We start from the raw sequence: 13,764 nt of genomic DNA on the forward strand, positions 1-13,764 counted from the left end.
AAGATAGCATCCATTACGTTTACAACCAAGCAGACAAATGATGGTAAGAGAAGGATTAACCCATCTGTTCTGTTCGCCACATGGGTGTCCCACAGGTCATCCCTTTTAATGTTATAGCAATACTACATCATGTTTTTTGACGTGGGAGGGAATCAGAAAACCTGAAGGAAAGCCACACAGACATGGTGAGAACATGTGAAACTCATGAACATGGTAACCTGAGCTTAAGATCAAACTGGGGACCCTGGAGCTACTCTCAGATCAACATGACCCAAATATAATTGTTGCAATAAAAAAATCATTCTTAAAAAAGTAAATTCAATAAATTAGAGATAAACGGAACGATACAACGATCAGCCATGACATCCTTTAAGCAGAAGATTCTTTAAATCCTGTAAGTTGTGAGGTGGGGCCTCCATGGATCAGACTTGTTTGTCAAACACATCCCACAGATGCACGATCGGATAAAGATCTGGGGAATTTGGAGGCCAAGTCAACAGTATTAACTCTGTCATGTTCCTCAAACCATTCCTGAACAATTTTTGCAGTGTGGCAGGGCGTATTATCCTGCTGAAAGGGGCCACTGCCATTAGGGAATACCATTTCCATGAAGGCATGTGCTTGGTCTGCAACAATGTTTAGGTAGGTGGTACGTGTCAAAGTAACATCCACATGAATACCAGGACCCAAGGTTTCCCAGCAGAACACTGCCCAGTGCATCACACTTCCTCTGCGTTATTCCCATAGTGCATCCTGGTACCATCTCATCCCCAGGTAAGTGACGCACAAGCACCCGGCCTCCACATGACATAAAAGAAAACATGATTCAGACATGATCAGACCAAACCACCTTGTTCTATTGCTCCATGGTCCAGTTCTGATGCTCACGTGCGCATTGTAGGTGCTTTTGGCGGTAGACAGGGGGTCAGCATGGGTAATCTGACCGGTCTGTGGCTACGCAACCCCATACACAGCAAGCTGGGATGCATTGTGTTCCGACACCTTTCTGTCATAGCCAGCATGGATCTTTTCAGCAGTTTGTTTTACAGTGGCTCTTCTGTGGGATCGGACCAGGCGGGCTATCCTTCACTCCCCGCATGCATCAATAAGCCTTGGGTACCCATGACCCTGTCCCCAGTTCACCGCTTGTCCTTCCTTGAACCCCTGCATACTGGGAACGCCCCACAAAACCTGTCCTTTTGGAGACACTCTGATTCAGTCATCACAATTTGGCCGTTATCAAAGTCTCTCAGATCCTTACGCTTGCCCATTTTTTATGCTTCCAACACATCAAATTCAAGAACCGAAGTTCACTTGCTACCTAATATATCCCACCCCTTTACAGGTGCCACTGTAATGAGATAATCAATGTGACTCACTCAGTGAGACCCCTCTCAGTGGTTTTAATGTTATGGCTGATCAGTGTATATTTTGGTACCATATACTGTATGTCAAAACTATGACAAAAAGTGTCATTTTATCTTTGATGTCAAGAAAATTTACATTTGAGACTTATTTAGCAAAATTTTATTGTATAAAACCAGTCCATACAAATAAAATAAAGTTAAAAAAAAAAAAAAACATAGAAAAGTGTGCTGGGATTTACTTCAATTTGCTATTCCTGAGATACCAGAAAGCTAGTGTAAACGATGATCAAATGATTTACTTGTAAAAAAAAAAAAAAAAAAATGTAAAAATTGTTTGTTCATATTTAATAAAACAACACAATACCACATTGAGATAAGAATATGCAAAGTCAGCTCAATACATATTATATCTTGTGCCTAGAAAAACATTTTAATTTCTGAAAACATCACAATCTGAATTATCCAGGCGATTTATTGTTGTAACTCAATGCTTAAAATGAGAGGAATATTGTTATTGCATTGTAAGTCAAAATGACTGGACTTGGGTTACAATCTTTAATCGTTTGAAGACGGCGGCTTTAACTGAGAAAGCCCCTCAGATGAGTGTTCAAGACGTCCAAGACCATTCTGCTCAATTTATTACTACTCTCCATTCAAAATGACCTCAATGACTGAAGACACAGTAAAGGAATTAAGTAGGCTTGATTATGGATTGGGTGAGGGTCATTTATTTGGGCTGAAGTGTCCTAGACGGGAACCTTGAACATAAGTGAGGATGGCGTTCTGAAGAAAACTGGCTCTCTGAGCCTCGTCCTCGTGTATACGTTGGATCTCTGCTTCCCGCAGGCGCAGGCGCTCCTGTAGAGACGAGATCTCACTTTCTTTGTCCAGAAGAGCCTCTCGGTGAGTGGTGCTAAGTGCTGTTCCAAAAAAAATACAAATAAATGAATAAATAACCTTTCAGACACACAGTCTGATGATCCTATTATAGGTTTCACGCCTGTGCACATCATTCGGTCTGGCTGCCAGATTCCACTGCTAGCTTTGTGTCCAGTTGATTGGTTAATAGGTTTTAAACTTCATTTATTTTGATTTAATGATTTGAACTTTTCACGTTTCTTCCAGCAGTTAAATTTTAAAAAGCAAAATTCAAGTATTACTTGTACCCCGCTAGGCGAACAAAAATGGTTGGGTGTCAATGGCAAATGAAAACTAACTGTGTTTTAATGTATTATTTACTCAGGAAATAATTGTATATCCCTAAGTTTTTGTTATTGTTTGCACTCATAACAAAGTCCACATCCTCTCAACGTTAAGATATAAAAAAAAAAAAAAAAAGTAAAAATGAGGACGGACAGCTGCCTACTTCCTTACATACAGACAGATTTTAAACTCAATTAAACAGTTTTCTTTCAAATCAAAATGATTCCTCAGCTGTTCGAACAATTTAATTTCTATTTCAATCTGGCAACAAAAACTAAATACACATCAAATGTGCTCTTTATTTATGGTAAAGTTTGTATGATATGAGATAAAGCAATACACTTTCATCTGTGAGCCTTTACCTTTTATCTCCCTCTCTAAAGCAGCGATCTTCTCCTTTAGGCCGCTCTGTGCTGTCCTCTCGGCTTGCAAGTGCCCGATCTGCTCCTGCAGCTCTACTTTCACCCGTGTCACCTCCGCCAACTTCTCCTGCTCTTTCCCTGCAAGCTCCTGTGGGCGAAAACGGTTTGACTTTGAAACAGAATCACGAGGAAGATAATAACACGTGATGCTACCACCACCATGCTTCACTGTGTGGAATAAACAGCCATTAGTGAGTTACAGTTTCAGGTGATGATGGCTTTATTGGCTTTCTTAACGCTGACGTCCACTTATATAAGTCTCTTTAAAGGAAATACCTTTTGGAAGAATGGAGTTCATGCCTACAGTACAGTTCCACAGACTTGTAAAAATCTACACCAAGGTGCTTTGAAGATGTTCTGGTGGCTCAATACCGAACTAATACACATGATCTTGATTTTGCCTTTAATCCGTCACCCGTGTTTATGTGTGCGCTGTTACTCTGCAGTTCTACCACCAGCACCACACCTGCTGCAGCTCGTCTATCCTGCGCCGAAGGGTGTCCAGCTCTATGCTCTGCTGGCCTACTCGGCTGTGCAGCTCAGTGATGGTCTGCTTCTGCTGTGTGCAGTGGCTCTGAGCCTCATCACGTGACTGACGTGTGCTCCGTAGCTTCTCCTCCATGCTGTTCAAATGCTGCCGCTGCAGGGTTATACAGAGAGCAACGTCTGACCGTCGTATAAGAAGATTTATAATATCCTTGTGATTATGACTACGCTATCAGATGTATACATATAATACATCCTGAAGTGATTTCTCACAACTGGCTTTAAAGAACCATTCAAATCATGCATGTGTGATAGCTGGTCCCTATTTTTCTAAATATACCTCAGCAGCAGAGATCCATACCTCTTCCAGGCGCACTTGTGCACGCACTTTCCCAAGCTCCTCTTCTGCTTGAGCCCTCTGGGTCACCATAGCAGCCTTCATTCGGCTTAGCTCCTGTGTAGAAAAAAAAGAGTCTCAAATCAAATTTGCGGGTGAAAATCCCTGCATTTTTGTAGTGACTTTAGTCAAATATTTGAGTTCTGAATTAACTTCAGCTAGCGCTCGCTCACTGAGCTCAGAGGTACATGGGGGGAAAAAGTAGGCGGAGACATCGGATTAAATTCAGACAACGATGAATAAGAGTGCTCCTGAAACACATTATTGTGGCCTTATTATTATTGTAAACAATCGGAAATTATCTGGTGAAGTGACTCCACAAAAACAATTTTTATTCAACCCTAATTCCGAAAAAGTTGGGACAGTATGGAAAATGCAAAAAAAAACAAACAGGAGTGATTTGTAAATGTAATCGGACTTGTATTTAAACGAAAAAGGTACAAAGACAAGGTATTTTATGTTTTACCTAATCAACTGCATAGTTTTTTTGTTTTTTTTTTGAAGATAAACGTTTATTTTGAAACTGATGCATGCAAAACGTTCGAAAAAAGTTGGGACAGGGGCAATTTAGGACTCATCGAGATGTGACAAGTTGAAATAAGAAGGTGTTGTGAAACAGGTGAGGCGATCGTCTAATCATAGTATATAAGGAGCCTCCAAATAAGGCCTAGACCTTCAAGAGCAAGAATGGGTTGAGGCTCGCCGATCTGCCAACAGATCCATCAGCAAATAATCCAGCAATTTGAGAACAACATTCCCCAAAGACAAATCAGTAGGATTTTGGGGCATTTCATCTTCTACAATGCACGTAATTAAAAGATTCAAGGAATCCGGTCAAATCTAGGTGTAAAGGGCGAGGCTGAAAACCGATCCCTCAGACGTCACTGTCTTAAAAACCATCATGAGTCTGTAATGGAGATCCTGACATGGGCTCGGGAATACTTTGGTAAACCTTTGTCAGTCGACACCATTCGCCGCTGCATCCACAGATGCAAGTTAAGGCTTTACTATGCAAAGCAGAAGCCATACATCAACACTGTCCAGAAGAAAACGCCGACTTCTTTGGGCTCGGTCTCATCTGAGACGGACAGTAGCACAGTGTAATTGTGTTTTGTGGTCCGACGAGTCAAATAGTTTTTGGACAACACAGCCGTCGTGTTCTCCGGGCCAAAGAGGAAAAGGACCGTCCAAACTGTTATCAGCGTCGGCTCCAAAAGCCAGCTAATCTTACCTAATGCACCATTAATTCAAGTAGAACATGACCAAACCAAACTAAGGATTTATAGATTTGGTTTAAAAGGTGAGTTGATCATACCTCCTCCAGCTGGATCCGCTGGCCCTCAAGTTTGAGAATACGGTCTTGTAGAGCTCTCTCACTCTCCTCCAGATGCTTATTGACATGATCAACCTACACAAGGACACATGCTCTCGTGAAACATATACTGAGAACACGTTTATGTGTATGATGCAATGTCACTGCGCATAAAACACCACCTCTTTCTGACGCAAACTGTCCATGTCTTCGAGAGCTTGTTTTGATCTTCTCTTCTCCATGTCCAAGCGTTCTAGAGGACATAAATAAGAACGTTAATACAAGGGCTACAATGCATATATATATATATATATATATATATATATATATGTATGTGTGTGTGTGAGAGAGAGAGACGCTACGTTCAGCTTGAGACAGGCGTAATTTGAGCTCTGCAGTGGAGTTGGTCAGCTCCTGCTTCAGCTCAAAGATTTGATCTTGTTGACCTTTGCAGCGCCGTTCAGCCTCCTCTAGCTGTACACAGAGGACACAGATGTTAACATTCACTTTATACCCAATAATATCTAAAAGTCAGTGATACCTCTGAAGCCCTGTACCTTGTTCTTCAGTTGATGGTTCTTCTCAGTCAGACTGTTCACTTCCCTCAAAAGCTTCCCTTCTCGAAGAACAAGATCCTGAAAATAAATTAAAAAAAAAAACACCAGCATTACTAAGAATATATAAAATAAGGAATAAAGCACAACAGGGTGTGCTGTGGTGTGAAGCAGACAGATACAAAACAGAGTTCTTTTCCAATAACAGCACATCACAAACTCTTATACCATAGCAATTTTCCTACAATGAAATTTTGTAATCTGCTGTGGAATTGAAAATGTTGTACAATACATGTACAAGTATAACTAACTATAATTAGTTCCTGTTATCAGTTACTTCATATCAGAAAGTACTTGATATGATAACATATTAGAAAGAAAGCAATAATATAAACGTGTAGTTTGAAATACACCTGTCACTACTGTCAGAGCCGTTGTTATAAAAAATGATTCAACACCTTCTGACCAATCATAGTTGAGAATTCAACAGCGCTATGAAATAATTAGATTGAGCACACGATTAAAAAAAAAAACAAAACTGTAACACCTCTTGCTGTTTCTTCATCTCTCTGGATTGCCTGTCCATGAGTTCAGTCCGCTCCACTTTTGTTTTTGTCAGTAGATCTCCCAGGTTATTGACCTTCTGCTCAGATAGAGCCAGAGCAGCTTCCATCATTTGTAACCTGCATGACAAAATAAATAAATAAATAACGTCACCTCTGATTAGATATCAAGAACTTGCTGTTCGGAGAATAGGAGAACCATGAAACCTCAAATATATAAATTGTTCTTTAAAAATCCAGACATTCTTTTGAACTGCATAGGAAGAGGATAAAGTCTGTGGCCTGCTTACTTGGCTGTGAGGGAATTCACGGCTGATTTCCGCTCGTTCAGAGCTTCCTGTAGCTGTCCCAAGCGTACTGATGAAGTTCTGAGTCAGACACGAGAAATGTCTATTATTTTGATAATAAAAATAAGAAACCCATCAGTTGCCTTCACGTGTTTTAGCATCAGAATGTCTTTGGGAGATGGGAGGAAGCCGGAGAACCCAGAGGAACCCACAGGGAGATCATGCAAAACTTCGTGTAGACAGTAACCTGAGCTCTGGATCGACCCGGGGATCACGGAGCTACGAGGCGGCAACGCTACACACCATTTAATCACTGCAACATGGACTTTTAATACTTTGGAGTGCAACATTTAAAATCATTAAGGCAATAACTGACCTGCTGCTCCTCCCCATCTCATCCCTTTGCTTATCAATGGTCTCCATCAGACTTAGAAACTGCACAAAAGCAGGACAAAGGGTTAATAGCTTATCCTGAAAAGTAAACTATTTGAAGCCAGAGAATTTAGAGCTACTTCTCTCAGCAGCGCTGACCTGTCGGTTCTTCTCCTCTTTGAGGATATGGATCTCCTTGCTGAGCACCTGAGTCTTGCTGTGGTTTTCACGCAGGGTTGAATGTCTATCTGCATTGTGATCCACAGACTGCTCTGTAAAGGAAAGATTCAAACTGAAATATGTAGTATGAATCATCTAGGAAATGCATTGCAAAAAAATATTACAATAACTACTATTAATATATTTAAAGATGGCATAACACTTTTTCTTTTCAGATACTGAAACCGCGAGTGTCCGCCGATACCGATACCCATCCGATATCGCTTTCTTTAAAAATGATTAAGCTTTAAATGTTTTTTAACTGAACCACTTCACAGTTGAACTCTTTCACTTATATTATAAATATAAAGATATATAATCAAGTATCAATATAATAAAATCAATCCTAACAACAAAAAAAAGAAAAAAACAGTCAAGTCCCTTTATCACTTTCCAGCTCCATTTAATTCCAAATCCACCTCCAATCTTTGCCATTTGTTACAGGGTCCAATATGTTTTCTCTGATAATCAATCCGCTGCTTGTTCGTGGTATCAGCGCAACACCAATATTCTGTCCCATCTCTAAATATACAGGGTGTCCAAAAGGTCAGGAACCACTGGGAGTATATTGAGCAAATATGTTCAGCAAAATCCCAAAAAGATAAAATAAATAATATTATATATATGCATAGAGCATATGGTGTAAATCCATCCATTTATCCATTTTCCATACCCACTTATCCTACACAGGGTCGCAGGAGAGCCTGGAGCGTATCCCAGGGGACTCGTGGCACAAGGCGGGGGACACCTTGGACGAGGTGCCAACCCATCGCAGGGCACAATCACACACCTATTCACACACTATGGACAATTTGGAAATACCAATCAGCCTACAATGCATGTCGTTGGACTGTTGGAGGAAACCAAGGTACCCTTAGGAAACCCCCGAAGCACACTGAGAACATGCATACTCTGCGCACCCAGTGCGGAGGTGGAATTCGCACCCCCAACCCCCAGAGGTGCCCCATATGCTGTAAATAATTATTACAAAATTAAGTACATGTGGTTTTACTCTCATTGGTTCCTGACTTTTCTGACATTTACTGATCCCCAAAGGGAAATTTGGGAATTGGTCATTCGGTAACATCTCCAGTCGCTTAGTCTTTCTTGCTATGTTAGCACTACAAAGACACTGGTATCTGACCGATGGCTTTGAGGATGTCGCTCGGGATGTTGTTGCCCGCCATCTCGAGCTGGAGGAGAGTGCGGTTCTGCTGTAGAGCTTCTAGCAAAGCACGGCCGCCCAACAAGCCAATGTTATTCCACCGCAGGTCTGTCACACACCCGTCCGACATGCATTCAGAAAATGTTAACATTAGTTAATCAGAGAAAGAGAAGATATCTTAACACACATAGAGAATAGCACTCTAGTGGCAATCAGATCACTATTTTTGTAAAATAATGGAAAGAAAGAGTAAGAGAAAGAAAGATAGAGAGAGAGAGAGATAGACAGAGATATATATATATAGAGAGAGAGAGAGAGGTGAGGGATGAGAGACGATCACTGGTTCTAGTGGTCAACACCCACCAAGCTCTCGTAGAACAGAGTTCCTTTTTAAGGACAGCGCAATCTCAGCTGCTCCCTGGTGGTTGATCTGGTTATTGCGCAGGTCTAGATGGATGAGGGAACTATTAGAAGCGAGACCTTCACAGAATACAGAAAAGCCTTCTTCCCACATCCCTAAAGCATTCCACTCCAAGACAAGCCTGTAAATGAGATGATGAACTGAGATATTCTAGCACTGTAAACCTCAACAGAATATACACAGCACAAAATCCAACATGATATTTTAACCTTAACTTCTTGATTCTGATTCATCAACGGCTATTTATAGCAGCAGCTCTGACTGTAGGCAAATCACAGGTTAACGCGCTCGGTAATATACCCGTTCTGATACGTTATCGTTTTTATAGTGACAACTCATTCACAGGGACATACACATATACACACAAACACACATATACACACACATATACACACACATATACACACACATATACACACACATACACACACACATACACACATATATATACACACATACACAAACATATACACACATACACACATACACATATACACACATACACATACATATACACACATAGGAGGAAATGAAGAATGATTTTTAGCTCAGATATGAAGTAAACTATAAAAAGTACAGACTGTGAAAAGGCTAAATACACAAACGAACACTCACCTTTGCAATGTCTTGTTTCTCACCAACAACTTCCCCAAAGCCTCTGCTCCTCCACCTCTTAAGTTGTTTCCCTAATAGCACAAAGACACATTTTCTAAGATTATACCTTTCAATACAAATCCTTCCAGAGCAGTTCAGGTAAAGGGGGTAAAGGTCAGGTCACCGGCCACCCAGAGGAAAGAAAAATCATATTCAGAAATGAGGCTACATTCACATCAAATGGAGTCTTTTGCTTATGTCTCCTGCTTCTCAAATTTTTCTCCTGAGAAAAATACTCGAACACTCTCACGTTTGTCTTTTTTACCCCTGGAACTTACGTTTCAGAAGAGACCTCAACATTCTCACACGTTGTGCTCAGGTTCTTCTCCTTCGCTGTCTGCCCGTTACAGACAGCGTGATCTCTTTCTTCTCTAAATATCTCTTGCACAGCATTTAGGTGTGTTTAGTGTTGTTGAAGATCAAATATCACCCAATGTACACTAACACTATGCTCAAAGAACATTTTCTAAAATCCGATCCTTACCTTGAGATCCAGCAGTTTTACTGTGGTGTTGGAACACAGCCCTTTCAGGAGAAGCTTGGTGCCTGTGATTGACAGCAAAGATGGCACTGAGTATAAACAACATACCTTTTGCTCCCACAATGCCTGGGTGAATCAAATGTGCTTGATGCAATATACGGCTGAATGCAAAAAGTCTACACAGGACAATATGCAAGCCCAACATGTAATCCCAAATGTTCGATAGGGGGTGAATACTTATGCAAGGCACTGTACATCAGCATTTCAGTTGTAGCTTCTTGGAATTTATTGCTTTATTTTTTAATTTTTTTAAATAAAGGAGCAAATTCCTTGTTTTTACCAGAAACCATAGGGTATCTGTATCAGATGTACTGTTTCCATTTCTACTGGAACACAGATGAGCTATGAGTAAGTTCAGCTAGCACTAGGATCATATCTAATATGAACAGATTTGTTAATTTTGAAGTTCACAGCATCTTCACTTCATCACCACTCACCTTCCTCGCTAAGCATGCAGTCGCTGAAGATCAGCTCAGTGAAAAGTGTGTCTTTCTGCAGTGTCTTGCCCAGCATGGAGCAGGACTCTACTGTCAGACTCTGGCCGTTCAGGTCCAGTTTGGCGCCTCCGGTCGCAGCCCGGACCTCCTGTAGCTGAGCCAGGACCGACTCCTGGGGCTCCACACCTGCTTCCTTACACAGCCGCTGGTAGGTTCTTCTGAAATCCTCCATCGCTGGACGAAGTCAAGCGTCCCTGTGTGGCTGTCTCATTCACTTTCACACCTACAAACAGTGCAGCAGGAAAAAACACAAGAGGTGTCAGTTTTGGTAAACTGGGATGTTTTGATGGTGTCTACCCACCGCTTCTTTACATGATCACTCAGGTTTGATGGCACTGGAGTGACAGCCTCATGGCTGGGGTACCTTCTGGTGCTCCTTTTTATTCATGTACACCCTTTTAAACCACTACGGGATAAGAGCATACATGATAATCTGTTCTGTCTCTCTCTCTTTGTCAATCTATACACACCCTCCTGCTGCCTGATGTACGCCAGTACCTGTTCCTGACCCACTTCCACAGCTGTAGCTCCGGACCCGCGTAATTCATCGTGACACTACTACTGCTTCAAACATTCTGTGCTTGTGACGTCCCAAAAACATTTTACACCCAAGCCTCACTCTTTCTTGGAGATTTGTACCTAAAGCCACCTACAGATGATCAGTTGCAAAACTGCACTCGTGCAGCGGTTGCAGCTTGGATTTTGACGCCTTGGAGATGCACTCAAACTCAGATTTGACCCAATTTCTGCTGACCTTTTCAAACACGCAACCAATAAGATGAAAGATCTATCCCTACGTCTCGTCTCACCTACTTATACTATGCACTAAAAGAAGAAAAAGTACATACTTTTGAGTATGGCGCAAAAGAGTATGCAAGTACTGGGACGTACGAGCACGTCGTGTAACGTAGGAGAATGTTGTTGCCCGGTTACGCAACACACACCGTCACCGTAAACAAACTCCTCATTGCATTTCGACCTTTCCTCGTTCATTATCCCTTATATAATATACACCATATCATTTCATTTACCGTTCCTTTATTTTTCCACATTTCATTTACACCTCTCTAAATTGCGCCCTTGAAATCGGCAAAGCAAACTGTCACAAAACTCCTCCTCCTCCTCCTCCTCCTCCTCCTCCTTCTCCCTCGTGCAAGGAGTTGTGGGCAATTAGCTAGAAAATAGTAGGCTAGGTCTACCGGAAATAGTAGACCACCCGGATACCTTTGGGATACTCATAGCAACATACTGCCATTTGGGACATGCTACTTTCAATCTCAGACACTATTTAGGACGGACAGAAGGCGACTTGAGACACAGCATAGGTTTTTATCATTTGAAGGAGCTCTGAGAACTGCTGCTGTAATCATAACGCCTGGAGCAGTCCAATCGAATCCCTTCACAACAAGCTCATACTAAATATCCTTCCCGCACACTGTTTGACATCTTTTCCATACTGTTCGTAGTTTTTCCCCCTCACACTTTTGCCTAAATCTACATCTCGATTGTTGTCGATAGCATCGCCGCCTACCGCTCCAGGGTCCCCAGTTCGATCCCGAGCTTGGGTTCCTGTCTGCGTCGTGCCTTCTTCCCATGTCCAGCTACGGATCTTCCAAGTTCTCTGGTTTCCACCCACCTTCCAAAAACATGCCGGGAGATATTAAATTACCCTTTAAGTGTGAATATGTGTATGTGTGTGTGTGTGAGTGTTCTTCCTCATGTCGTCTCAGGGAGTTTTTTGTCGCCTCTGGCTTGCTCATTAGGGACAAATTCATCCATTTAAAATGTGTCTATTTCCGTAAGGCTGCTTTGAGACGATGAGCATTGTTTAAAAGCGCTAGACAAATAAAGTTAATTTGAATTGAAGATCCACCACAACCCTGACCAGGATAAAGCACTTACTGAAGGAAGCTGAGTGGGGTACGGTGTTAGGAAATGGTGATGGGGGTTAACCAAGGGAGTTTGTCTCCTGTATGAATATGAGGTGTATTACAAGGCATCCTAATGTCCTTTAGAAACAGACTTCTGTTGTCTGAACGTCTTATTGGTGAGAATAAGTAAAAAAAAAAAAAAAATGTTTTAAATTTTTTTAAAAAGTGTAAAAAAAAAAAAAAGAACTAACACTATTAAAATTTTAATAGTGACTTTACTGTGAGCTTTTAATGTAGTTTTATAGAAAATCAAAGGTAATAGGTGTGAGCTTTGTAGCTATACTTTGCTTCGCATGAGTGAAAAAGTAACAAAAAAATTATTTAAAATAAAAAATAAATAAATAAAAATACAAATGAAATACTCGTTAGCGATTCAAAACAATTGCATGTAAACAAACCGTTCGCTACGCTACGATAGATACAAATGGTAAAATTACACGGAACATCGTTAGAAATTTAGCGAATAAGAGGAAGGTTTTATTTCCAAATGAATTTTAAAGTGTAAATAAAAGTGTCTTACCGTATATTATAAAAACCACATCTCTGCGTCCCAGTTTCTTTTGACAGTTGAAACGTAACCAGGAAGAGAAGCGTAATATCCGCAGCACGGAATTCTGGGAAATGTAGTACCATGTGTAGCACGCGTGCTAACTACAGAACGTTCCATTTTTAAGCTCTTTTTTTTTTACGGAATATATTATTAATAATGAATATTTGTTTTTCATAAGTGTGTTTACACATCGCACAACTTATCGTCGCATAACAAACAATACATCATCATCATGATCCTTTCCACAGTCCTGCTGAATATTGTTAGCATCTTTGATGATCATGGTAGAAGACCAAAAACTCGTCTACGGGACTATTTTTAAACTAGACTTTTATTTGCTCACGAGTTTCAGTAGTCAGGCCAACTCTTTTCAGCTTTTTGGCTTTGGTAGCTTTGAGCTCTTTCATTGTCTTATGTAAGGAATGTTATTGTCTAGCTGTGTTATAAATCAAACGTGACCACCGAGCTTAGACTTCCATCAGAGCCATGAGTGAAGTGATTTCGCTACATACTTTGTACACCAAATTTGGTCTTTAACTATATTTTAACACTATCAGTATGCTCCTTATTTGTCCAGTAGTCGGATCATTCATTTGGTCTTACATGGTTATTGCTAAAGCCATGTCTGTTGCTCTGTCTGCACAAACAGGCTCACGCTTAGCTTGACTCAATGATTATTTCACTCGATTAGCCCGTTTCACAGGTTTTTGCTGCGTAAAGATCTTCACAGGGTATTTAATTATGGGCAGTGGTGGCTTGGCGGTTACTGATCAGAAGGTCAGGGGTTCAAGCTGCCACTGTCGGGCCCTTGAGCAAGGCCGTT

General features: G+C 41.0%; 1 protein-coding gene across 2 annotated transcripts; it reads right to left on the bottom strand.

The window, feature by feature from the left end:
- Positions 1 to 1,084: 1,084 nt before the first annotated feature.
- On the bottom strand, positions 1,085 to 12,991 carry lrrc45 (leucine rich repeat containing 45). 2 transcript variants are annotated; one of them, XM_053639953.1, is made up of 18 exons: positions 11,992 to 12,991; positions 10,401 to 10,683; positions 9,907 to 9,968; positions 9,384 to 9,454; positions 8,711 to 8,889; positions 8,327 to 8,455; positions 7,123 to 7,235; positions 6,968 to 7,026; positions 6,595 to 6,672; positions 6,289 to 6,424; positions 5,745 to 5,822; positions 5,550 to 5,661; positions 5,370 to 5,440; positions 5,191 to 5,283; positions 3,840 to 3,932; positions 3,459 to 3,632; positions 2,933 to 3,080; positions 1,085 to 2,287 (listed from the first exon to the last, which is right to left on the bottom strand). In XM_053639953.1, exons 2-18 carry the CDS (start codon positions 10,630 to 10,632, stop codon positions 2,091 to 2,093), a joined length of 2,025 nt encoding a protein of 674 aa, XP_053495928.1. In that variant the 5' UTR covers positions 10,633 to 10,683; positions 11,992 to 12,991; the 3' UTR covers positions 1,085 to 2,090. The 2 variants fall into 2 exon arrangements, with proteins under 2 accessions (XP_053495928.1, XP_053495929.1); XM_053639954.1 differs by having other exon boundaries at positions 12,912 to 12,965.
- Positions 12,992 to 13,764: the final 773 nt, after the last annotated feature.

This window comes from Ictalurus furcatus, chromosome 13 (genome assembly GCF_023375685.1).
Source record: "Ictalurus furcatus strain D&B chromosome 13, Billie_1.0, whole genome shotgun sequence".
NCBI classification, from domain to species: Eukaryota; Metazoa; Chordata; class Actinopteri; order Siluriformes; family Ictaluridae; genus Ictalurus; species Ictalurus furcatus.